This window comes from Copadichromis virginalis, linkage group LG9 (genome assembly GCF_057382275.1).
Source record: "Copadichromis virginalis isolate Kocher_CV1m ecotype Utaka linkage group LG9, C_Virginalis_male_GT1.1, whole genome shotgun sequence".
Classification (NCBI taxonomy): domain Eukaryota; kingdom Metazoa; phylum Chordata; class Actinopteri; order Cichliformes; family Cichlidae; genus Copadichromis; species Copadichromis virginalis.
In genome coordinates, this window is record NC_140626.1 from 32,576,693 (window position 1) to 32,604,189 (window position 27,497).

The 27,497-nt window shown below is 40.8% G+C and overlaps 2 protein-coding genes and 1 long non-coding RNA gene across 3 annotated transcripts; 2 read left to right on the plus strand and 1 right to left on the minus strand.

The window, feature by feature from the left end:
* The first annotated feature begins 4,727 nt into the window (after positions 1 to 4,727).
* Positions 4,728 to 6,389, plus strand: LOC146702296 (uncharacterized). The gene is made up of 3 exons (XR_014922291.1): positions 4,728 to 5,038; positions 5,242 to 5,328; positions 6,028 to 6,389. It is a non-coding gene; the product is annotated as an uncharacterized LOC146702296 (long non-coding RNA).
* Positions 6,390 to 6,721: 332 nt separating this feature from the next.
* On the minus strand, positions 6,722 to 7,983 carry LOC146702297 (GTPase IMAP family member 7-like). The gene is made up of 2 exons (XM_085468749.1): positions 7,926 to 7,983; positions 6,722 to 7,713 (listed from the first exon to the last, which is right to left on the minus strand). Exons 1-2 carry the CDS (start codon positions 7,942 to 7,944, stop codon positions 7,016 to 7,018), a joined length of 717 nt encoding a protein of 238 aa, XP_085324875.1. The 5' UTR covers positions 7,945 to 7,983; the 3' UTR covers positions 6,722 to 7,015.
* Positions 7,984 to 12,349: 4,366 nt separating this feature from the next.
* On the plus strand, positions 12,350 to 14,317 carry LOC146702298 (uncharacterized). The gene is made up of 4 exons (XM_085468746.1): positions 12,350 to 12,410; positions 12,516 to 12,960; positions 13,210 to 13,406; positions 13,509 to 14,317. Exons 1-4 carry the CDS (start codon positions 12,401 to 12,403, stop codon positions 14,123 to 14,125), a joined length of 1,269 nt encoding a protein of 422 aa, XP_085324872.1. The 5' UTR covers positions 12,350 to 12,400; the 3' UTR covers positions 14,126 to 14,317.
* The last annotated feature ends 13,180 nt before the right edge of the window (positions 14,318 to 27,497 follow it).

Below are 27,497 nucleotides of genomic sequence, written 5' to 3' on the forward strand. Positions count from 1 at the left end.
AGCACTCTTGCTGCAGCATTTTGGATTAGCTGAAGGCTTTTCAGTGAGTTTTTTGGACATCCTGATAATAATGAATTACAGTTGTCCAGCCTGGAAGTAATAAACGCATGAACTAGTTTTTCAGCGTCACTCTGAGACAGGATATTTCTAATTTTAGAGATGTTGCACAAATGGAAGAACGCAGTCTTACATGTTTGTTTAATATGTGCGTTGAAGGACATGTCCTGGACATGACTCCAAGGTTCCTCACAGCGTTACTGGAGGCCAAGGTAATGCCATCCAGAGTAAGAATCTGGTTAGATACCATATTTCTAGGCTTTTCAGGGCCGAGTACAATAACCTCAGTTTTATCTGAATTAAGAAGCAGAAAGTTAGCGGCCATCCAGGTCTTTATGTCTTTAAGACATTCCTGCAGTTTAACTCATTGGTGTGTGTTATCTGGCTTCATAGATAGATAGAGCTGGGTGTCATCTGCATAGCAGTGAAAATGTATGCTATGTCTTCTAATGATGCTGCCTAAGGGAAGCATGAATAATGTAAACAGAATTGGTCCTAGCACTGAACCCTGTGGAACTCCATAATTGATCTCAGTGTGTGAAGAGGACTCTCCATTTACATGCACAAATTGGAGTCTATTAGATAGATATGATACAAACCACTGCAGCACAGTACCTGTAATACCTACAGCATCTTCTAATCGCTCTAATAGGATATTATGATCAACGGTATCAAACACAGCACTAAGATCTAGCAGGACAAGCACAGAGATGAGTCCACTGTCAGAGGCCATAAGAAGATCATTTGTAACCTTCACTAAAGCTGTTTCTGTGCTGTGATGAGCTCTGAAACCTGACTGAAACTCTTCAAATAAGCCATTCCTCTGCAGATGATCTGTTAGCTGTTTGACAACTACTCTTTCAAGGATGTTTGATATGAAAGGAAGGTTGGAGATTGGCTTATAATTAGCTAAGACTGTGGCACGGTGGTTAGCATTGTTGCCGCACAGGAAGAAGGTCCTGAGTTCAATTCCACCATCAGGCCGGGGTCTTTCTGTGTGGAGTTTGCATGTTCTCCCCGTGTTTGCGTGGGTTCTCTCCGGGTACTCCGGCTTCCTCCCACCGTCCAAAGACATGCAACTTGTGGGGATAGGTTAATTGGATAATCCAAATTGCCACTAGGTGTGAGTGTGAATGGTTGTCTGTCCCTGTGTTAGCCCTGCGACAGACTGGCGACCTGTCCAGGGTGTACCCTGCCTCTCGCCCTATGACAGCTGGGATAGGCTCCAGCGCCCCCCACGACCCTGAAAAGGATAAGCGGAAGCGAATGGATGGATGGATGGATGGATGCTGGGTCTAGAGATGCTTTTTGAGTAAAGGTTTAACTACAGCCAGCTTGAAGGCCTTTGGTACATAGCCGATCATTAGAGATAGGTTGATCATATTTATGATTAAAGAATTAATTAATGGCAGGACTTCTTTGAGCAGTTTTGTAGGAATGGGGTCTAAAAGACACGTTGATGGTTTGGAGGAAGTAATTATTGAAGTTAACTCAGAAAGATCAATTGGAGAAAAAGAGTCTAACTTAACATCAATGGTACTAAGAGTAGCTGTAGATAATATTACATCTGTGGGATGATTATTGGTAATTTTTTCTCTGATGATAAAATTTTATTTGTGAAGAAGTTCATGAAGTCATTACTAGTTAACGTTAAAGGGATGGTTGACTCAACAGAGCTCTGACTTTTTGTCAGCCTGGCTACAGTGCTGAAGAGAAACCTGGGGTTGTTCTTATTTTCTTCAATCAGTGATGAATAGTAAGATGTTCTGGCTTTGCGGAGGGCTTTCTTATAAAGCAGCAAACTATTTCTCCAGGCTAAATGATGATCCTCTAAATTTGTGACACGCCATTTCCTCTCCAGCTTACGAGTTTTCTGCTTTAGGCTACTTGTTTGAGAATTATACCACGGAGTCAGGTACTTCTGATTCGAGACCTTAGTTTTCACAGGAGCTACAGTATCCAGAGTCGTACGTAGTGAGGAGGTGAAATTATTAACAAGATAATCGACCTCTGTTGGAGTAGCGTTCAGATAGCTGCTCTGCTCTGTGTTGGTACAGGGCATTGAAGATGATAACAGTGGGTGGATTATATTCTTAAACTTAGTTACAGCGCTTTCAGAAAGACATCTACTGTAATAAAGTCTACTCTCCACCGCTGTGTAATCAATTATTGTAAATGTAAATGTTATCAGGAAATGATCAGACAGCAGAGGGTTTTCAGGAAACACTGTTAAATGTTCAGTTTCTATGCCATATGTTAAAACAAGATCTAGAGTGTGATTAAAGTGGTGGGTGGGTTCTTTTATATTTTGAGAGAAGCCAATTGAGCCTAATAACAGATTAAATGCCATGTTGAGGCTGTCATTTTTAGCATCTACATGGATGTTAAAATCACCCACAATAATTATTTTATCTGAGCTGGGAACTAAATCAGATAAAAAGTCTGAGAAATCAGACAGAAACTCTGTGTAAGGCCCAGGTGGACGATAGATGATAACAAGTAAGACTGGTTTCTGAGTTTTACAGCTGGGGTGGACGAGGCTAAGCATCAGGCTTTCAAATGAATTAAAAGTCTGTCTTGGTCTTTCATTAATTAATAGGCTGGTGTGAAAAATTGCTGCCACACCGCCCCCTCGGCCTGTGCTTCGAGATTTCTGGTAGTTAGAATGACTCGGGGGTGTTGATTCATTTAAACTAACATAATCATCCTGCTGCAACCAGGTTTCTGTAAGGCAGAGTAAATCGATTTGTTGATCAATTATTAAGTCATGTACTAACAGAGACTTGGAGGAGAGAGACCTAATATTTAATAATCCACATTTCACCGTTTTACTCTTTGGTTCAGATGTGGATACTGTATTGTTCTTTCTTTGTAATTGTTTATGTTTAAGTTGTTTGTTGCTGGTTTTTAGTTTGTTTTTTGTCTTTTTGGGAGCTGACACAGTCTCTATGGAGATGGGTTTTTGGGGGGGTAGCAGGAGGAGAGAAGCTGCAGAGAGGCGTGTAAGACTGCAACTCTGCTTCCTGGTCCCAACTCTGGATAGTCATATTTTGGGGGGTTTAATAAATTTGTCCATATTTCTAGAAATGAGAGCTGCTCCATCCAAAGTGGGATGGATGCCGTCTCTCCTAACAAGACCAGGTTTCCTCCAGAAGGTTTGCCAATTATCTATGAAGCCCACATCGTTTCTGGGACACCACTCAGACAGCCAGCAATTTAAGGAGAACATGCGGCTAAACATGTCACTCCTGGTCTGATTGGGGAGGGAACCAGAGAAAACTACAGAGTCCCACATTGTTTTGGCAAAGTTACACACCGATTCAATATTGATTTTAGTGACCTCCGATTGGCGTAACAGCAGTTTTACATTTCCCCCAATGTCGCCTGCTCTGGCCCCTGGAAGACAATTGACTATGGTTGCCGGTGTCATGTTCCAAACAGGTACAGAGTTTAAGTTCATTTATTGATTCATAAGGATTTTATTGGTCCTTCACATGTCTGAGAACAGAATCACCAATTACCAGAGTTTGAGTGTTGTAACACTCTGAGAGTCGGTGCAGTCTGACTTTGACAGGGTCATGCCCCCTGCTGGTCAGTGAAAAACTGACTGGCAGGAGGTGAAGACGATCGTCGTTGCGCCAGCTACACAAGCAGTCAGGAAATTTTCCTCATCGGCATCACAGACTGTGATATATTTATGCCGGAATGTAAACAGAATACATTTTTGATTTTTCAAAAGAAAAATAAGAAGAATTTACGTGTATGACCCAAAACTACCCACACATAAAGAAACCTGGCTGGCTCACCACATGTAACACAGTAAAGTAAATAAGAATAAGAATAAGAATAAGAATGATGATAAACAAACAATTTGGTCAAGAAGGAAGTTGGACAAATTCCAGTCAAGTTCATTTGACCTATGATAGGCCATGTTCCAAACAGGTACAGAGTTTAAGTTCATTTATTGATTCATAAGGATTTTATTGGTCCTACAGCAACGGCACAGAGGTCAGGCAGCTCGCCATCCTGCACTGATCAGAAGTCTGATTGCAGGAAAAAAATCCCTGACCATCGAGTAGGTTGAGTGAGGGCACAATGCTGAATAAATCAGGTCAAGTGTACTAAAAACTTAAATTAAATTATGATCACACATCCTTGGTGTTTCTAACCACACTTCAGAGCAGTGTTTAGAAAAATCTGCACTTCAGAAGCGTAACACTGTGTTGAAACGTCAGTGTCGAGTGTCTCATCCCTAACATTCCTTTTTTGATCATGTGTTGCATAAGGTCAGACAGAAAAATAATTTTATACTTTAGTCAGCAATCCAAAGAGTGACTTCTTATCGTTACACTCATCAAGAGAATAAGATTTATTCTACGAGTTTTTGTACAAACCAGTAGCATTACATGTACGTTTATGAGATTTATAATAGATCAGGTTTGTTTTAATTCAACATGAGTAACTTAATATTTAAATGCATAAACAATGGAAAAGAATATTCTTTTTTTAAAGAGAACACATGAAATTGACCTGTACAGAATCTACTTTTTTAATAATAACAGAAACACAACAAATTAGACTGTTAGGTATAGATGTTTATTTAATTTGACTTTCATTTTCTAGACAAAAAGAACTCATTGTGATGAAAAAATGGATTTAAATCAGGGGCGGAGCGTGGGGGTGGCTTACTGGGCTTAAGCCCGGGTTGTTTTGTCAGAAGCCCGGGGTATTTTGGAGTGCAATTTTTTCATAGTTAGATGCCTGGCTGACAACTGTATAAAACAAAAAGTACACACAATATTCGAAGCACATAGTGCACACTGTGGGAATTTACGACTGTGCGTGAATCCCCCCCTGATATTGGTATGATCCAAGCTCAGGCACTAAGCGACTGAGCGAGGGGGCGGGGCAGCTGCTGCCCGTCAGTGCGCTGTTGGAGAGACGGAGCCAGCCATACTAAGGAGAGCTTAAGTTTGACCAGGTACCAAAGCAAATCATTCGTACCGTACAAATAATGTAAATATGACGGTGCATCACGAAAGATTGATATCAAACTGATCACTTGACCAATATTACGTTACTTGCTCTTCAAGTGAATCAACAAATGGCGAAATGAAAAGCCGAACAAATGCTATTTTTTTTTTAGAGATTCTTAGCTTACGTGTGTTTATTTCATATTTTCAGTTCTTACCCTCCCCGACTAAATCGGTTTCAGTTATGTACTGAAATATAAGAATGGACATTAGAGGGTTCTTTCAAAGAAAAACTCAGGTAAATGTTATTTTATATATTATGCTTTGTATGTTGTTCAGTATATTTGTATGCAAAACAAGAGGAATTTCAGTACACAGCAGGATATTCACATTTGTAACCAGATATTTACACTTTAGGGAGAAAACATAAAACATTTTTACTGCACAACATCAATTTAGAGTAAACTTTTGTTTTAGATAAATATTGAAATATCTTTTGAATTAGTTAAATGTCACAATAAAGAGAGACAGAGCTTTCTGTTTTTTATCACTTTCATCAAATTTAGGAGTACATGTACACTAAGTTTATTGTTAATTAATAAGAAAACTCCAGACGATTCCATTCTGAGCTGAAGAAGCTTCTGATAGGTTAGTAGAGTCCATGTGAGTAAACAGGTGGCACAGCTGTGGATGCATATAAGGCAAAACACAGAGCCTGTTTCTGTGACATGGGAAAATCAAGAGATGTCAACCAAAACACCAGGAAAAGAACTGTGGAGCTCCATAAGTGTGGCTCAATTTTGAATACAATTTGGTGCCATTTGCAATTAAGAAATACAGACGATTTCTCTCTTTACTCTTAAAGTTAACAAATATGTTTTTTATATTTATCAATCTAAAAAAATAAACATTTAGTCTGATTTGATGTTACAATTAAAAAGTGTTTGTGTTTTTATCTGAAGAGTTTGTAAATATCTGTATATTTGATGATTGTCAGCACAAAGAGGGAGAGAGGAACAGAGAGGGAGATGGAGAATGAGGACAGAACAGAGATGAACAAGAGCAGGTGAGACACACATGTTAGTCAAATGGTTGTTTACCAAAAGTATCACCGTATCATAGGTACTCATGTATCTCATACCTAGTGTTTCTTTTTAGGTTTGTTATTTTTCAAATTCTATATTTATTAAGTTATGAAGGCTTGTTTGCACAACAAGGCTAAATAATTATATAAACCTTTCTCAATCTAAATATTGTACTTTGGTAAAATTAAAAAATAAATGTAGTGCAGGTCTATGATGATTTTTAGTGCTACTATCATCTAGTTCTGATTCTGATTCTGTCTTGGTTAAGTCCCAAGTAGTGCTGATTTTGAACTGTTGTAGTCCTGTTTTAATTCTGGATCAGTTCTTGGTCTGGTTGAATTGGGGTTTAGTCCTCGTGTCTTGATACAGCCCTGATTTTGTTCTGCCTTGCTGCTTAATTAAAAAACTAGTTTAAGGTGTTCTGCACATGTGATATATATTTTTCCCTATATGAAGTCATTCTTTTTTGAACAAAACTCAAAACAGAGCCAATTAATCTTTCAGTCATTTCTACCCCCCCCCCAAGGGAAAAAAAATCCCACATGCATACTATCCTTTTGGGCTAAGCCCCGGGTGTTTCAAATGTCTGGCTCCGCCTCTGATTTAAATACATATTTTTACAATGAATAATAGAGTTGTGTTTACACATATAAACTACAATGATTTAGGACTGCTGCATTTAGAATAGATACAAGAAGTACCTTTCTCTAATGATTAGAATCAGATCCAAAACTTGCATTATGGTTATTATTAAACTTTAATATACCCCTATTAGCATCCAAGGACACACAATTATCTACACAAAGTGTGTGTCAGACATTTTCATATGTTCACATATGGGTACGCAGACTGTCTTGTTTCCATTATGCTGATTGTGTTTAGACAGTTTATCACATTGATTTAATCTCTTGCAAGAATGGAATGAAAACGTAAAACGCTCTGGTGCAGTGGAGCAAGGAACCTGTACTTAGTGACTCGCATTCCCATTTTCCGTGCGGCCTCCACCTCTTGAAACATCTCATCTGTGTAGTACATGCGCGTGTTCTCAGCCACCATGCGATCAATCTTGCCGATTAGCTCATTCACTTGCTTTCTGTCACTGTTTGTGTTTTCAAAGACGTGGAACCTATTTCCACATCTTTTGGTAATGACTTTAAGACCTTGGTGGCCGTTATTTACATATTGCTCTATGGTCATGTCTCCAAGATCACCACCGCGGGTGAACAACACAATCATGTGATCGTTAGCCCTTGGCCCAAACAGCTCCTGCAGGGCTTCCACAGAGTTTTTTTCTTCTTTGGTGAATCGACCGACTTGAATAACCAGCAGGAACACGTGAGGACCTGGACAGGAGATTTCAATACATCTCACAATTTCTTTTTTGATGATTTCTGCGGATTTTCCCGTGTCCAGAATGCCTGGTGTGTCTACCACACTAACTACTCTGTTACCAAACTTCTTCACATGTTGTTCACAAGATTCAGTCACTGACTCTGAACTGGGAGAAGAAAGGAAACATTTTTCTCGCAGGATGGTGTTTCCAACTGCACTTTTTCCCACGCCAGTTTTTCCAATCAGCACAATCCTCAAGTCAGGACCTGAAACACAGTTAACTAATTTGATTTAACCCATATACACAAGGGTGCAACAAGAACCTCAGTGAAACTGGGAAATTTTGACACTTTTCAAAGGAAAATAGTCAGGACCTGCAACACAGATTTCACCGGAACTATTTACGATGTCAGAAATCAATAGCTCAACATCTCAGAATCTCAGTTTGGGATATTAACTATACACAGGTAGAGCTTACCTTGTGGAAATAAAGCCATATTTTATTGAAGTATTGTCCTGGCAGAGGTGAGAGCGATGAATGTGAATGTTTCTGTTGAACTCAATACTTATAGCTCCATAGCTGACACGCCTCCAGTACTTGCATAACAGGTTTATGAAATATTGACAGAGCAGCACAGCATAAGTGAGGAAACAGTAAGGAGAAGAAAAATTTGTAGTTGCTTAAAGTATGAGAACAACTGTTTTTCACAGAAAACTATATTTCAATTGCCCTTGGCAACATCTTCTGAAGAAGAAATTTAAAAACTACCTCATTCAAATGACCTGTAACTGTATAAAATATAATAATAATTAATAACAAGTTTGTGTAACTCTTAAAAAAAACACACAGTTACAAGAAGTTTCACACTTTGAATAATAAACCCCTTGCATTACTACCAAGACAAAGACTACATTAGTACTACTTAGTAAGTTGAAGTTCTGAACCATAAATAAATATAAATACCATCAAAGGCCACCTGTGCTGGAGGTGCGCAGGACAAGCCCAGAACACCTCACCCAGGAGGCACCAAGAAGATATTCAGTTCAGATGTCAGTGCAGCAGGATGGATACATTTATTTATATATCTTAAACACTGTAGGTCAGACAGACAACATGTGTCTAACAAATTCATAGGTATGAAAATATCAATCATATTTTCTACTTAAATGATCAAAATTGGTCTCGGTGGGTCAGCCAGAGTTGAATCTGTCCAAAAGAATCAAAGGCTCTGTAAGGAATCAGGAAACCATGTCTGATGGAATGGATACAACACGGATCATGGATTCAGACCAGAACAGGGTCAATTCATCTTTCATTGTTTCCCAGCTCATCTTATTCTGATCATTCATAACGATTTAATTCTTACTGGCACAATTTAGTTGCATTTCTTATAGCATGTTCGCTTTTACTGATAAAACTTTATGAATTTATAAAAAAAACTTGGAAACTGTCCTGGATTTTTTAAGTTAAAGGTTAAACTATTAATGAACTCTGACAGTAAGTAAAACATGTAGGAAGCCAATTACTTATCAGTGAAAACTGATCTTAGATCAGGTTAGAAATTAGGGAATCTTAAGGCAGAGTTTCTGTCAATCTAATTAATGACCAAAACAATCAAATTCTTTATTAAAGAAGGTTAAGTTGCTACATTCTATTAATTTGATTTTTTTAAAGATTTTTTTTGGGGAGGGGGCATTTTCTTCACCTTTATTAGATAGTACAACAATGAAGAGTAGACAAAGGCAGTGAACTGGAGGTAAATTACATGGTTTACCCAACCATCCAAATTGTTTGATTCAGGTGTTCCAATCTCTCCTTTAGCCACAGATGTATAAAATCAGCAACCTATGCATGCAGACTGCTTCTACAAACAATTGTGAAAGAATAGGTGGCTCTCAGCGTGGTACCAGGATAGGATGTCACCTGTGCAACAAGTTCAGTCGTGAAAATTATTTTTCTTCCCACTGCGAGGTCTGTCTCTTCTAAGTCCCTGTTTGTGCATGGATTAATAATTGATTGATCAACAAATGAATTTACTGTGTCTTACAGAAACCTGGCTACAGCAGGATGATTATGTTAGTTTAAATTAATTAAGCCATACTAATTGTCAGTATTGCCAGTTTACTAATCAACCAAAGACCCAGACGGAGTTTTAATTCATTTGAAAGCCTGATGCTTAATCTTGTCCACCCCAGCTGTAAAACTCAAAAAGGTAGTTTTATTTGTTATTTCTCATCCAAGTAGTCCTTACTCAGTTTCCCTCTGATTTCTCAGACTCTTCATCAGATTTAGTTCCCAGCTCAGATAAAATAATTATTATTATTTCAACATTCATGTAGATACTAAACATGACAGCCTCAAGAGGGGGTTTGATTGTTTATAAGACACAATTTGCTTATTTTAAATTGTAAAAGAACCCACCCACCATTTAATCACACTCTAGATCTTGTTCTGACAGTATTCTCTGAAACCACTCTTTTTTTCTGATCATTTCCTGATAACATTTACAATAATTGATTACACAGCAGTGGGGAGTAGACTTTATCACAGTAGATGTCTTTCTGAAAGCGCTGTAACTAAGTTTAAGAATATAATCCACCCACTGTTATCATCTTCAATGCCCTGTACCAACACAGAGCAGAGCAGCTATCTGAACGCTACCCCAACAGAGGTCAATCATCTTGTTAATAATTTCACCTCCTCACTATGTACGACTCTGGATACTGTAGCTCCTGTGAAAACTAAGGTCTCTAATCAGAAGTACCTGACTCCGTGGTATAATTCTCAAACACGTACCCTAAAGCAGATGACTCGTAATCTGGAGAGGAAATGGCGTGTCACAAATTTAGAGGATCATCATTTAGCCTGGAGAAATAGTTTGCTGCTTTATAAGAAAGCCCTCCGCAAAGCCAGAACATCTTACTATTCGTCACTGATTGAAGACAATAAGAACAACCCCAGGGTTCTCTTCAGTACTGTAGCCAGTCTGTGAGTCTGTATCTACTATGAGGAGACTTAAGTTATTTTGCGACTATAGAGAGGGCTTTACCAGAAGTTGGTCTGCACCCTAACAGAGCTGTTTTTTCCATGTTGTCATCAAACATATATTACTTACAAAATTTTATTGCTTCTTGGCAAGAAATGTTATAAAATTGGAACACCGGTTTATTTCCTTTCAAATGGTGCCACATTTGTAAAGAAAATACATTTGTGGGTTGTCAGTGAAGGTTCTCAGTCATCCAGGTCATCTTAAGTCTAAGGAGCTTGGACAGAAAAGTGTCTGGACTTCTTTGAGTTGCTTGAAGACGTTACATTATGGAGAAACTCCTAAACACAAACTTAACAATGTGGTGTATGCTGTACAGTGTAGCGAGGAATGCCCAGACCTCTACATTGGAGAGACCAAACAGCCACTTCATAAATGCATGGCACAACACAGAAGAGCCACCTCCCCAGGACAAGACTCAGCTGTCCATCTGCATCTTAAGGTCAAAGGTCACTCTTTCAATTATGCCAATGTTCACATTTTGGACAGAGAGGACAGATGGTTTGAAAGAGGAGTGAAAGAAGCATCTATGTCCACTGTGAGCGACCATCTTTGAACAGAGGCGGGGTTTACGACACCAACTGTCTGCCATCTATAATCCAGTTTTGAGATCCCTTCCCAGATGCCTTAATGGCACTCATCCCCTTGGCCATCTGACCTCAGGACCCATTTTCACACCTTGGCTCATGTGATTAGGTAGAGGATCATTAGGGGGTCCATTGTCCCTCTCAGTGTTATACTCCCACAGGGCCTAAATTTGGGACTCTAGAACTGAAGAATCTTCTCAAATGAGAGGTGAAATGTCTTCAAGCAACTTAAAGAAGTCCAGACGCTTTTCTTTCCAAGCTCCTTAGATTACATTTGTGGGTTGAACAGTTTAAGTATGTGGGTTGTGCCTATGAAAAACTTGTTAAATCTTCTCTGCCAATGCTAAACAGCTTATTCTGTTGCTGAATCTTGTTATGTGTCATTTATTGGATTGGATGATAGAAGTTGGTGGTTGGCGGTTTAACAATTTATTATAGCCATAACAAGATAAATGTCCATGCATTTAGTGCTAAGTTTATATATCGTGGAGTGGTGTTCCCTGGAGGAAAGGGAGAAGGTAGGTGACACGGTGAATGAAAGAGTGGCCAGGTACCTAAGTAATCTGAAGACAGAGGAGTGCATGAGCGCATGAGTGCTTAATTATGCTGCCTTACAGGAAAGGTGAGTCTAGCACTCACACACGCGCAAAGCCAAGTGTAAGAGACGCAAAAGAAAGAGAAAGAATAGCAAACCACAACGGAGGCATGGGATCAGGATAAAACAAAGAACATAACATTAAACTTCAAACAATAAAAAAAACAATATTCTGTCATATACTAAAATATTTGAGATAACATCATTTTTTTCATCAATTGTCACACAGGGAATGTGATGAAATGAAGACAGCAAAGCAAACTGAGTCTTTTCATAATCGTACTAGTGCATTTCATAACAGTACAATATCATGAAAAGGTTCTTTGTTCTAATAATTTCATGAACTTTCCTATATTCTTATTCACTTCAGTCTTTTACATTTTAAGTTTTATTCCCAAATTCTCTGCAGGGTTTGGATTCAGCTAGCATAAATAATCAGCAGGACATAAGACTTCAGCACATCACACAATTTATTTTTGCTCGTGACCTCTTCAGTTTGTCTGGTTTGGGTGTTAGTGGATGAAAATCAAATTTTTCTGACAAATTCTCCACCACAAAGATGACACAACTGAATGTTAAAAACGTTATATATAGCTTCACACATGACACACCTCCAGCATTTGCATAACAGGTTATTAAAACAGACAAAGATCGGCACTGCTTGCAGACGCCACACAGCTCGTCTTCTTCACTTTGCTAAACTGGACTGAAGGACTGAAGGACTATGTCTTCTAGTGGGTGAAAATATTCTGTAAATAGAATTTTTAGTTGTTTTGCTGAAATTAAAAGAACTGCATAGCAAATGGGAAAATGAACCATGTGACTTATTGTTTTCACAGAAAGGAAGATTGTAGTTGTTATCCTGGGAAGAGATGAAGTCTTGAAGAAAGCTCTAATAACCAACATCCTGGGAAAAGATTTATCCAAACTAGATAAAAGACAAGCTTTGAAAAAGATTGAGATCTATGTAAATGATATATATGAAGTCATGTTTACGCCAGACTTGTATGCAGAATTTAAGGACATACAAGACTTGTTGTGTATTAATCGATATCCTGACATGTGTCTGCTGGTGGTAGAACATGGCTTTTCACCAGACGATGTTCGGAAGCAGATAGAACATCTGAGCAATAAGACTGAAAAACCTGCAGAAGAGTTTATGGTTTTGCTTCCACTGAGTTATAAACCCACAGATTACTCGTTCATATCCTGCACCATGGAACAGGTTTTCAGTGAGCTCGACAGACTGGCTGAAGGCAGAAATCTGATGCTAACTAAAACAAAGTAAGGATGAAAAATAACATAATGCTTTATGGTATTTTTCATGTATTTGTGAGGGAAGGTTGCTATATTACTAAAACACAGGTATTAAGGCTTAATTTGAACATTAGGTCCACAGGTAATCCTGTTGTGGCGAAGGCGTGTTCCCGGGCTCAGCTGCAGGGGAGGGTGGTGCAGTGCACTCAAGGGACAGTGTTGGTTGGAGGATCAGGTGGACATGATTGAACTAATGAGGTTTCACCCTTTTTATAGTGAGATCAGAGATCAGAGACGGGAGAGTGCGCAGACAGCTGGAAAGCCAGCGGATGTGTGTGCCGAACCAGGAAAACAGCCTATAAGTGAAAAATCAATCAAAACCATTAAACAACCACAGGAACAGAGTGTCGGGTCACGGCCCTTTGTACCTCTTCCACGTTTGTCAGCACCACGCACTGTGATGGCAATGCCAGGTAAACCACAATCTATACAGTGTCTTTCAGACTTGTTCAGACTGATATCAGTTGGAAGTTCATTATTCCAAACTATGTCGATGTTTCTGAAATTCATTACAGGAATCAAAACAACACAACACTTCCATACAGGAAAGCGTACCAGCAACAAAGTGAACCTTGTTCTCCTGGGAATGTCTGGGACTGGAAAGAGTGCGAGTGGAAACACCATCCTTGGAAAGCCAGTCTTCTTCTCTAGACCCAGTTCACAGCCCGTCACCAAAGATTGTGAGATAGCAGAAACAGAGATAAATGGCAAACATGTGCGTGTGATAGATACTCCAGACATGTTTGATGATGACATTGAAGAACCAGTTAAGAACAAATATCTAAAACAGTGCAAAGAGCTCTGTGAGTCACACCCTTGTGTGTATGTACTTGTGATGCATATAAGCAGATTTACAGATGGTGAGAGAAACATACTGAAAAAACTGGAAAAAGCTTTCGGGAGGAATGTTAAAGAACAAACTATCATCCTGTTCACTAAATCAGATGATTTGCATCGTTCTGGAAAAATGCTGACTGATTTTCTGCATAGTTGCCAACCTGATCTGAAGGAAATGATTCAACAGTTGGGCAACAGATGTGTTCTCTTTGAGAATAACAGATCAGGTTCTGCTCAGGTGGAAAAGCTGCTGGACACAGTGATCATGGTGTTAGAAAAACAGGAGAAATTATAATGTCATGTGTCAGATCATGTCCAGTGTAACGATATGAAAAATAGTTTGACCATGAAGTTATTTGATATCTTAAACTCGCAGATAAAAATGTTATAATTTTGATTTTTAGCCATAATTTTTCTTTGTTTTCTACAAACTGGCGAATGAACGATTGGTTTCTGAATTGTTTTCTTTTTTGCTTTTGTTTTTTTGTTGTTGTTTTTTTTTTGGGGGGGGGGGCAATCTTGGTAAAATAAATCAATGAAAGCTCATTTTGTAAAGTGTAACAGTAACAAATTATTGCTGAATTCAATAAAACGAAGTTAATGTGCATCTGGTGTCTCTTGGATAAACAGAACATTGTTAGGTCTTTAGTTTTGTGTTTGGTCCTCTGTAAAAACATCTCAGGTATTCAGGTTAATTTAGTAGAAGTGATTGAGCTGCAGAGATTCCAAGACACCATCAAACTTCCGACTCCTTCTCTCACCCCCGTTCTCTGCGGCCTGCTGGAGCGGGGGGGCTAGGAGGAGTTGGCCGTCCGACTGCGGTCTGGGGTGTGGGGCCTCCCTGCTGCTGCGGAGTCGGGGCGGTCTGCCTCTCCCCACCGCAGGGAAAAGGGTAACACCACCTGGGTCTGGGTGCGGTTGCCCCCTCCAGGGGCGGGGGTACCTAGACCCGGTTTGTAGAGTACGCTTGGGGAGTGTGATCGTGTATACAGCGTCTCTTTATGTCTGTCTCCACGTCGGTTGAGTGTGAAGTGCACATGAGAGCATGAGGGTGGGAATGGATGTTTGTGTCTGTGTGTGCCTGTATGTTTGTGTCTATATGTCAGGTTGGGTATCAGACGCCACCTCTCTGGGGACATCTCGGGCCTTCCAAGGTTTGGAGGCCTATCTCCACCCACCACCACTTCCCCTGCCGGTGGTGGACTCCCTCAGGTGTCGGTGCGTTGGTGGTTCTTTGTATCTGGGGGTGGGCGTCCGGGTACACACCGGCTCACTCCTTGGCGGCCGCTTATTGGGGCTCGCTCAGGCCATTTCGGAGGTGGGGTGCCCCCGGCCTCTCGGCCTGGGGCTCGGTCACTCAGGCACAGCTGGCTGCCGGCGGAGCTCGCGGGCGCGTCACTGCAACTCCCCCTGGCTTCTGCTCCGCGGCTGCTGAATGAGCCCTCATCTGGGACTCTCCTCAGCTCTTACTGGGACAGTGGCGCGGCTGCCCCTCTGTTGGTCTTCCTTGGTCTCTTGTGTTCTGGGGGCCTCTGGATGTCTGGAGTTTTGATCTCCTCCATACCTGCTTGATACCATAAAGGACAGGGCTGTGGCTCCCCACACTCCCTAGCAGATCTTTACATGGAGAAACCTTTGGAATGCAAGCATGCTGATCCACACAGGTATGCACACAGGTGTACACATGGGTATTCACAGACGCGGACTACAGCTTTCTTGGCTGCTGCCTCAAAGCACACTGTGCGCTGTCTATCTTGAGTGTTGCACAATATCGTTTATTATTTAGTAACTATTGATATCTATGGCTAGCTAGTTTATTGTGATGGTGCTTTTTTTTTCTATTATTATGTTGCTCTTTGTTGTTTGCTGTCTCCTCTGTTTTTTTTTTCTCCATACAGGTGACCCAGGAGGTTTTTTTTTTCTTTTTTTCTTTTTTTTCTCTCTTCCCCCCCTTCTCACCGTCTCTTCTCCCCTTTGGTTTTCTTTCATCTTTCCCCCTGTCCTATCCCACAGTTATGTCTGTCCCGTTTGCAACTGAAAATAAAATAAATTCATAATTATAATAAAGGTCAATCAAATGGACCAATATGGCAAGGCCATGATGATCCACTTGGTAAAATAAATCCGCTTGGCATCTTTCTTGGCCTCAAGACAACAATTCTGATGGCTAAAGATCCAAACGGGACACAAAAAAAAAACAAAAAAAAAAAACAAAAAACTTCCGACTCCTGTGATGTCCCATAAATACATAAATATCCATATGCTGGATTTTAAAATGGCATGTGGTGAAAACCTGTAAAACATGAGATTTAAAGAATATGAAATGTTAAAATGTATAGACTGGATATCTTATATGAAAATATAAAATTAACTTAATTTCTCAATTAAGTACAGCATATTTTTTAAAAAAATAAGTAATTAAATAATTATTAATAATAATCTAATCTAGTGTGAGAAAATGCACTCAAAAACATTTTACAATGATTCTAAATATGACTTATTCTGCATCTTACTCTATGAATCCTTTGACGTCATTAACCCTCAGTCATATATAATAATCTTAGCCAGTTATTTATCTGTTCATTTATGTAATCATTTGTTTTATTTTATTTCATTTTATTTTTTTCATCTGGAACCAGAATCATATAAGAAAGAAAACCCAACAATCATATGACCCTCTATGAGAAGCACTTTGGCGACAGTGGGAAGGAAAAACTCCCTTTTAACAGGAAGAAACCTCCGGCAGAACCAGGCTCAGGGAGGGGCGGGGCCATCTGCTGTGATTGGTTGGGGTGAGAGAAGGAAGACAGGATAAAGACATGCTGTGGAAGAGAGATAGAGATTAATAACAAGTATGATTCACTGCAGAGAGGTCTATTAACACATACTGCATTAGTTTAATGTCTTGATGCATGCTCAATCATCCAGGTAAGTACAGTGGAGCAAAAAAGTATTTAGTCAGCCACTGATTGTGCAAGTTCCCCCACTTAAAATGATGACAGAGGTCAGTAATTTGCACCAGAGGTACACTTCAACTGTGAGAGACAGAATGTGAAAAAAAAATCCATGAATTCACATGGTAGGATTTGTAAAGAATTTATTCGTAAATCAGGGTGGAAAATAAGTATTTGGTCACCTCAAACAAGGAAAATCTCTGGCTCTCACAGACCTGTAACGTCTTCTGTAAGAAGCTTTTCTGTCCCCCACTCGTTACCTGTATGAATGGCACCTGTTTGAACTCATCATCTGTATAAAAGACACCTGTCCACAGCCTCAAACAGTCAGACTCCAAACTCCGCCATGGCCAAGACCAAAGAGCTTTCGAAGGACACCAGGAAAAGTATTGTAGACCTGCACCAGACTGGGAAGAGTGAATCTACAATAGGCAAGCAGCTTGGTGTGAAAAAAATCAACTGTGGGAGCAATCATCAGAAAATGGAAGACATACAAGACCACTGATAATCTCCCTCGATCTGGGGCTCCACGCAAGATCTCATCCCGTGGGGTCAAAATGATCATGAGAACGGTGAGCAAAGATCCCAGAACCACACGGGGGGACCTGGTGAATGACCTGCAGAGAGCTGGGACCAAAGTAACAAAGGTCACCATCAGTAACACACTACAACGGCAGGGAATCAAATCCCGCAGTGCCAGACGTGTTCCGCTGCTGAAGCCAGTGCATGTCCAGGCCCGTCTGAAGTTTGCCAGAGAGCACATGGATGATACAGCAGAGGATTGGGAGAATGTCATGTGGTCAGATGAAACCAAAGTAGAACTTTTTGGTATAAACTCAACTCGTCGTGTTTGGAGGAAGAAGAATACTGAGTTGCATCCCAAGAACACCATACCTACTGTGAAGCATGGGGGTGGAAACATCATGCTATGGGGCTGTTTTTCTGCCAAGGGGACAGGACGACTGATCCGTGTTAAGGACAGAATGAATGGGGCCATGTATCGTGAGATTTTGAGCCAAAACCTCCTTCCATCAGTGAGAACTTTGAAGATGAAACGAGGCTGGGTCTTCCAACATGACAATGATCCAAAACACACCGCCCGGGCAACAAAGGAGTGGCTCCGTAAGAAGCATTTGAAAGTCCCGGAGTGGCCTAGCCAGTCTCCAGACCTCAACCCCATAGAAAATCTGTGGCGGGAGTTGAAAGTCCGTGTTGCTCGGCGACAGCCCCAAAACATCACTGCTCTCGAGAAGATCTGCATGGAGGAATGGGCCAAAATACCAGCTACTGTGTGTGCAAACCTGGTAAAGACCTATAGTAAACGTTTGACCTCTGTTATTGCCAACAAAGGTTATGTTACAAAGTATTGAGTTGTATTTTTGTTATTGACCAAATACTTATTTGCCACCCTGATTTACAAATAAATTCTTTACAAATCCTACCATGTGAATCATTTTAGGTGGGGGAACATGCACAATCGGTGGCTGACTAAATACTTTTTTGCCCCACTGTACATCCCAAAAGGTTGAATCTGTTCATCTGGATGAACAGTTATCAGTGGGAGAAATGTTTCATCACTCATCAAGTGATTTCTTCAGTCCCAGTCGACTGCACGTTTCCCCAATCTTCTAAACAGACTGGCGAAATGACTGAAAGTAGCACTACTTAATGAAAAATGTGCTGGGAGGTCAGTTCCTTGATCATCAATATGCAAATTTCCATGACCATTGATCTAGCCACTGATCCAAGACCACTGATCAATGGCCATGAGTACCATTTACAGAGAGTTGCTGCAATCACAGCATTGTAAGATGGTGATAGATGTACCCTTAGGCCCCCTCCTTGGTTCAGAAATGGTCTTTCCCTTTTCATGTAAGGTTTCTCCCTTTTCAGCTCCATATTTACCAGTGTTCTAGTTTATTTGGTCTGAGTTCCTAGTTTCTTAGTTAAATGTTTAGGTTTTGTTTTTCCCTCATTTGTAATATCCAAGTTTTGATACGGAGCAATTAAAGTTGCCTCTTTGAATTACCCCCATGTGTGTTGAGTCCTGCATTTGGGCCCACATCCTGCCTCCCACACAGCAAATCAGTGACAGTTTTACAATTCAAAATGTCTCTAAGATAAAAACTGACATGATTCCTTGACTGCCACTCACTCGCCTCACCACACTGACTTAGATTTGCAAATTATTTTCTGTGCTTTGATGTTTCAGTAAAGATTCTTTACATCATCTGCTAAGATTGAACTGTTTGACTTCCGCCAGTCACATAAGATGAGGACATAGAAAAGCAAAGCTTTATGTTTTATATGTATTGTGTACTGGATAAGTTTTAAATGTATCTTAGTATTATTATTATTTACTGATAAAACTGCAGAGCTTCACATTTTTCTCATCTAACATTGTAATAAGAAGGATCAGTCAGTTATAAAAAAGTGTGAAAGATGACACTTCATGATTAAATCATAATATGACACGGGAGTTTCCTTCTCTCTTTCTTCCATGCCTTTTCATGCTTTGTTTTCTCAACCACCAAAATGTGGTGTGTCATAGTTGATTAGGCTTGCTCTTTTTCGAATAGTCTTCTTCTTTTAATCTTTATTTCACTTTCTACTTCTCTATCAGCAGTGTTGGGAAGGTTACTTTTAAAATGTATTCCATTACAGAATACAGAATACATGCCCCAAAATGTATTCTGTAACCTATTCCGTTACGTTACTCAATGACAGTAACGTATTCTGAATACTTTGGATTACTTAATATATTGTGGCGAGTTCAGACAAGGAGGAGACGGAGGTATCGTTTGGTCTTGCTTCCCGTGAGCTAGCCAGGGAGCACAGCCGTTTATTACATTTGCAGAAGAACACACTGCCACTAGCTAACTGCTCAGCGCGGCAACCACAACACACATAGGGCGCCCTCTGACCCCGGAAGGACACACCGTCGCAGCGAGAGGGCGTCACCCGTCACCATGGCAACATACACAAAACATAACTGTACAAGCAGAACCCCGAACAGCCCTGACCCGCTACAATATTATCATGCTTTTTACAACAACGTGAATGTACTGTTGCTGTGTGATTTATTACTATTACTGAAGGTCCGCGACTCCGAACTGTAGTAAAGGGACCTCTGACTAATGCTGGGCTCACACTGTGCGATTTTTGGCCCATTTTGAGCCGATTTTTGAGTCGTGCGATCGTTTTGGCGATCGGCCCGATTTTGGCCTTCATCGTGCGTCATGCATCGTGTAGTATACGTGGGGTAACGAGAAGCGATTGACACCTCACGACCAGCTCCCGATCATCAATCGCTTGGTCGTGAGGGTGTCACCGCAGTTTGCCACACTGCGCACGCGCAAACACAAATGTCAGCGAAAAAGACGGCGTAGCACGGCAGTGCAGCGTGTGATCTGGACACAAGCGATGGAGGCACAACCTGTAGAACCATCCGAGCCCTTTCGATGTGGCCTCACAAAATTATCACGACCACAACAACCGTGAAAATAGTTGGATCGACACTGCTGCTCAATCACAGCTGCCTGACCAATGTTTTTCATTAGCAATTTAGCAAAGTTGATGGTGGTGGTGTGTCTGCGTGAGTGAAAGACGGAGAGGGAGAGCGAGCGACAGAATTTCTGTTATAACCTTCATTTTTATGGACGCACAGTGTGAGCACTCAGGTCGCATCAGAGCATCGGGCCGTATAGTGTGAGACCCTGCATCGTGACCTATGAACTTCTAACCCCTGCGAGTCAATCGTACAGTTTGAGCAGGAGCTGAATCGCGCGACTGAAAAAATCGCACAGTGTAAGCCCAGCATAATACGGCGGGGTCCCTGTCGGCTGGTAGCCGAAAAATAGCTCTACTTTGTTGTGTGGGTCAACTTTTCTTGCGACAGACAGAGAGAGGCGTTGAAAGGCTGCTCCAACGGAACTTGTTGTTTTCGGAGGACAGTCGAGTCTTAATAGCTTACTTACAACTGGGCTCGTCAGGCACTCTTCTTGGCTGCAGTGGTTATTATTATATTTACATGCTTCCAGCTCCCGTTTTTGCTCGATGACTGCTCGTACCTTTCCACTCCCCTTTTTCTCCCTCCTAGCGCTCACAGACACATAACGTGTATGGCAGTCCATTCTCCCAGCAGCACGGACTACACTGAACATGATGCTACATTCTTTAGAGCTCTGCTTGTAGCATTCTGCCTGTTAGCTTAGCACAACAACAACAACAACGAAAAGGCGCTCTCTCACCCAGGAAACACACAGTCGCAGAGAGAGAGAGCGTCGCCCTGTAACCATGGCAACCGTAACGCTGCCGCCTGGAACAAAAGAACGTAGCTGTCAAACAAAACCCAAACAGTCCTGACCCGCGACAAAATGAAACAGGAAAGTACCGCCGTGTATTCCATTTATTTCAACAAAGTAACTGTATTCTGAATACCACCTTTTTAAACGGTAACTGTAACGGAATACAGTTACTCATATTTTGTATTCTAAATACGTAACGGCGGTACATGTATTCCGTTACTCCCCAACACTGTCTATCAGTACATGCAAATTGAAGGTAGCCATGTGACAGTAACTATCAACAACATTAGAAACAGGAATATTTCAGGAATTCAATGCTCTGAATTTAGTAAAAAAAAAATTGCACAAGTTAGACTGGATGTTGGTTTTGTTTGTTATTATGAGATTTTTTCTTTTCTTTTGAACACACATATCGATTTTTGGTGACTGAAAGGAACCTATTTCTTTGGCATTATCTTAGATGCAGATGAAGTAGAGAAGTTCTTTCTTTAAAAAAGTTTATTTTTAACAAGTTGAATAAAATCATAAATCTTGTGAAATTTCTTGCTAGACTTTCTTATGTTGGGTCACCTTATTTTTCTTTGCAATGCATGTAAGTCAAGTCAGGATTTCCTTCCTTCCGTTAGATTCCTCTTCTTTTGGACATTACTGCTTCTATTTTTTTCTCATTTTTAACTTTTATATTTTTTTAAATTATTCAACTTTATTCAACAAAATTTTCTACTGTATTTCAATTGGAGAATCTTCAAATTCTCATTCAACTTACTCATTTTGTGTGTGTGTGTGTGTGTGTGTGTGTGTGCCTGCTTAACAAGCTCTGTCTCTCACTCTGCCAAGATTCATCTTAAAAACTTCTGTTTCAACTGCTGCTGTGTCCACAGTGTTTGCTCTACATCCATCATTTTACCCTCAAAATGTAGCCATTGTTGTTTTCTTTCCAACAGTTCAAAGCTCAGAGATGTAAACTTTTTCAACTGTGTGGATCTAAGTAGAGGGATGACCTTCTAACTGACCCATAGGAATAAATTCTATTTTTTTTGCTGTTTGACTCAACAGCAGGAATGAGCCCACTTTTTAAATTGCTCCTGTGGCCACATTTTTTGACCGCAGGAACATGAAGAACACACTGTTGTGCAGAACGAGCCCTCGGGATCGTCACTGTTTGAAAATGATTTTGATGGGAGTTAGGGTCTTGGATTTAGAAGCAGTTGTTCAACATGTGCACTGAGGTAGATTAACATGGTTTTGCCACAGAGTAACAGTAGCTGTGTCCCAAAACGTCGGCTGCATCCTTCGGAGGCCGCATTTGAGGCCGATTACATCACAGCCAGGCGATGAAGGCTGTCCCAATTCGTCGACTCCTTCGAATGCGGCCGACAAATGCATCCTTCATTTCCCTGAATTTGAAGGATGGGTCGGGTGTGTCCTTCGTGGCCCACCATATCCCAGAATTCATAGCGCTTCCCACCCAAATTTCAGCTGCCAACAATGGCGGCCGCTACTAAGTTTTAAAATTACTCTTACTAATCTTTCTGGGTCACAAAATAAACTTTTAACATATTTTCAGGCGAGAAAGTAGCTGTGTAAACTTCAAATATCTGCTTGGTTTATCAAGACATGGCATATTTGCAAAAGTGTGCCGACGTTTTCGGAGACGTCTGTTACCCACGGGATCGATAGCAAGCCGGGGGGTTCAATGGTCACTCTGAGAGCAGCGGACTCCCGGCTTCATCGTCTTCAGACCCCCGCTTTTTCGCTACTCAGGTTAAATATGATATATAAGTCACTTGGATAACTTAAAATTTAAATTTTTTACCCTTTTTCGGTGTTTTATTTGTTCCGGAGTAAATCGGTTTGGCTGAGATCAAAGTTATTAGATTAAATAAAACCTTATTAATTCATCGGGTGGGTTCCTCCGGGATTTTCACACAGCTGAATAAACGTCAAACAGAAAACTGATTAAACAGAAGTGTGAGACGGTCGAGAATTTATTCCAGTGTCCTGTTATATTTTAGATAGCAAGGAGCAGACGGCTGAGTTTATTAAACTCCACCGAGACAGCGGTGACGCAAATCTGAAGGCTAGACCGTCCAATTTCACGTCCGGCCTTCTCGGTCTTCGAAGGACCCGGCCCACGTAGACCGCGAAGGCCGAGCCGGGATGCAGCCGACGTTTTGGGACACAGCTCATATGTCAGTAGTTAGTCCTGGACAACTGGATCAAGCATTCTGATTGGCCCATGAAATTCAGGCTTCTGTTTGATTGGTGGATTTGTTTTCAGCAGACAGGTAGTTCAGATGTGGGCATTTGTCAGTTGGTGACTTTTAGAATCATCTTTTCTGACTGGATCATTAAAACTTACAGCATTGATCTTTCTGTAGTGGATTCTCCCACATTTCAGTGATTTTATGATTAAAAGAATATGAACTTTTAATATTCATTCAGATGTTTTGTGATTCTAAATATTCTTTTGTCATTACTCAGCTTTTTTACATTTTAAGGATGTTCGGCTACTTTCCAGCTTTAAAACTTCTTCTATGTGAACTTTAGATTTCAGCAGTTCTACAGTTTAGCATTCAGGTGAATAATTTGGCCTATTTAAGCTCATTCAACATTTTTAACTTAAAATTCAGTAGTTATTTCATTTCAGCTCAAAACATTCAGCTATCAGCATCCACACTGCAGTTACTTCAGAAAATGCATTTCCTTCTCTCTTTCGTCAATCCCTTTTCTTACTTTTTTATGCACCAAAATGTGGTCTGTCACAGTTTGATCTTTCAAATAGTCTTCTTCTTTTAATCTTTATTTCACTTTCTATTTCTCTATCAGTACATGCAAACTGAAGGTAGCCATGTGACAACATTACAAACAGGAATATTTCAGGAATTCAATGGTCTGATGTCAGTAAAACATTTGCACAAGTTAGACTGGATCTTGGTTTTGTTTGTTATTATCTTTTTTTTTTGTGAATGCACATGTCAATTTTTGTTGGTGACTAAAAGGAATCCATTTCATCGCCATCATCATATATTTTCTTTCAGTGGAAGACGATGTGCATGAAAACAAATGCCCTCAAATCTCTACTGAACATCACTGATTCAAATCTTGGTGTCTGTGCAGTTACAGATGTTTGTTTCCTTGTGTTCTACAGTTTACATGATATCCATCTATCCAGGACTGTGCAGAGGTGTTTGAAGGGGCGGGTGCTCAAAGTTAAAAAGGGGCACATAGAACCAGGCTGAATAACAACCTACATTCATCAAGAATCTAATATAGAATCGCACCATACTATGTCACTGTCATCAGGTGGGAACAATGCACAGCAAAAGTAGCCTGTGTTTTACCTGATGGGTACAATGTTGCTATTGAGATGCTGCTGCTGCTCCTGCTGCTGATGGTGCTGGAGGGCAGGGCTGTGTTGATCTGAAACAGTAGACATTAAGAAGTCCATAGGAGAGATTCTTAGCTGATTAAAGAAGTGTTATGAGATAATAATAAAATGCAAACAATTATTGACGGTGCTTGGGACCATAAGGCAATAGATACAAAAAACTGTGGGAAATAAACTCGGCTCTGCCTCTTTGGATCTCTTCCTTCTTCATTTCCTCATCTCATCTATCACTCTCTACTTGCTGTCCATCTCAGAACAAGGCACAATTTACTATTGCAATAATCTATTATTTAATTATCCACACTTAACAACTCTTGCACCTAATCCATAATAAAGCAATGATAAAAAATGTTATAGAACCAAAACATTGCAATTGTGGTTATTATGCCCTTGCAGCTACTCAAATCTCTACTGAACATAACTGATTTAAATGACCCCCTTGGGGGACACTCCCTAGGACTTAAATCTGGGACTCTCCACCATTTGACGTTAGGACTGAGGAAGCTTGTCGGATGAGAGGTGTAAATATCAACACTTCACTGAGTTCTTTTGATTCCTCAGAGGCATCTGATGGAAGACAAATCGCTGCTCAGTAGACCATTTAACACTTTATTACTTCTAGAAGGGAGATGCGTCCTGCATGACACGTTGCCATGGATCTCAAAATGGTGGTGTGCCCTTAACAGTTTTATTACAGAAGCTCTCTCATTCTAGTCTAAACAACAGTGTCTCAGTAACTTTCCACTAGAGATGGTCCACTCTTATCTACATTTTCTCAGGCAAGCATGAGCGAGAGTCTGCAGCTTTCTACTCCCCCAGGACACATGGTCTATGCCTTTATTTTTCAGGGCTGTGTCCACTTAAAACTACACTGTATAACTTTATAACACTTGTTAATAAAAAATAAAAAGCAGAGCATTATTGAGCCACTGAAAAATTATTTATTCCCAACAGGACCCTCCTTTGATCTGCCCCATGACAGATCAACACTACTAAAAGTCATCAAGCATCATCACGTTGTCTGCTTTGGTATTAGATCGCCAACAGCCCTGTTTATTATGTTCTTAAATGATGTTCTGAGTCTTCCCAGGGCTCTAGTTACAGAAACATCTGGGGCCGTATTCTTGAGAATGAAAGTGCAGCACATCTCTCCAGACATTACACACACACCCTTTTTACCCACTAGGTGTCAGTTCTCTTAGTTATCATGCTTCTTTTCCCTCTCTGGGCCCCATTTAACGGGTGGGCCATACATGGGATGACTGCTGTGTTTGGGCAATTGTCATAACATAAAAATCACAGACTAAAGCTAATTCTCAGATCTCCCATTACTTTTCAGCGTCCCCCGATCCCCATTCTGGTTGTTTCCTGCTTCCACCTTTGTGCTCAGACTAGAACCTCTGTCTGAGGGGCTTTTGACCTTATTTACAGTTAAACAACTAATCTTCTGGGACAGCGCTCTTCTCCTCTTCTTACTTCAAACCCCTTCAGCCAGGATACATGTTTCTTTTGGGGTCTCAGCCGAGTCCCCCTTTCTTAGCCAGATCCTCCTTGGTCTGGTGGTTCTGGATTTCTGCCAACCCCTTCGCAGTTATTGCTGTGGTTCTGGGATCCTCTCGAGGTGACTAGGAGGAGCCCAAACGGCATGACCCTTGACCCCAATTGCTGTCTTGGCAGTCTCTAGCTGTGTCCAAATTCATGGGCTGCATCCTCCTGAGGACCCGGCCTTCGCAGTCTACGTGGGCCGGGTCCTCAGAAGGTCGGGTAGGCCGGAAGTAAATGGCAGTGAAATTGGACGGTCTAGCCTTCAGATTAGTGTCGCCGCTGTCTCGGTGGAGTTTAATAAACTCAGCCGTCTGCTCCTTGCTATCTAAAATATAACAGGACACTGGCGTAAATTCTTGACCGTCTCACACTTCTGTTTAATCAGTTTTCTGTTTGACGTTTATTGAACCAAGGAGGAACCCACCCGGAGGACTAATAAAGTTTTATTTTATCTAATCTAATCTAATAACTTTAATCTCAGCCAAACCGATTTACTCACAAACAAATAAAACACTGAAGAAAGACAAACAATAACATTTTTAGGTTGTCTAAGTGACTTGTATATTATGTTTAACCCGAGTAGCGAAAGACCGCGGTGATCTGAACATGATGTGCCGGGAGTTGTGCCGTTCTCGGCGGCTTCAGTGACCCTCGAGCTCCCGGCTAGCTACCGAGCTGGTGGGTAGCAGACGTCTCCGAAAACGTCGAAGCACTTTTGCAAATATGGGATATCTTGATAAACCGAGCAGATATTTGATGTTTACACAGCTACTTTCTCGCCTGAAAATATGTTAAAAATTTATTTTGTGACCCAGAAAGATTAATAAGAGTAATTTCAAAACTTAGTAGCGGCCGCCATTGCCGGAAACTGGAGTTTGGTTGGGCCACGCTATGAATTCTGGGATATGGTAGGCCATGAAGGACACACCAGACTCATCCTTCAAATTCAGGGAAAAGGAGGAGGAATCTGTCGGCTATATTCGGAGGAGTCTACGAATTTACACAGCCTTCGGCGCGTCGCTGTGACGTAATCGGCCTTCAAATGCGGCCTCAGGAGGATGCAGCCCATGAATTTGGACACAGCTTCTGTGTCTGTCTCTGCTGCGAAGGATCCTAACATCTCCATGACCTCGTCTGGTGTCTGTGTAGAGAGTTGAAAATAGCTTTCTAGTAAAATCTGGTATCAGAAATAAACTGGGGAAAACAGCCCCCCCACAAAGGTTTTTGTTGTGATTGTATTTTTGTTCCTTTTTCTATTCTTTATCACAGGTTAGTAAATGCATTTAAATGAATGTATACTGCAGACCTTACAAACAGAGGATGTTGTTTATGTGGGAAAGGAACGCAACTCGCTAAAGAAATGGATTCGTTCTGAGTTGTGTCTGGTTAAGGCTGCAGGCTAAGTGATGCTAATGCTAGCGGACTTGGCTAATGTGGGATACTGAGTGTGTGTGAGGAAGCTAATCTGAC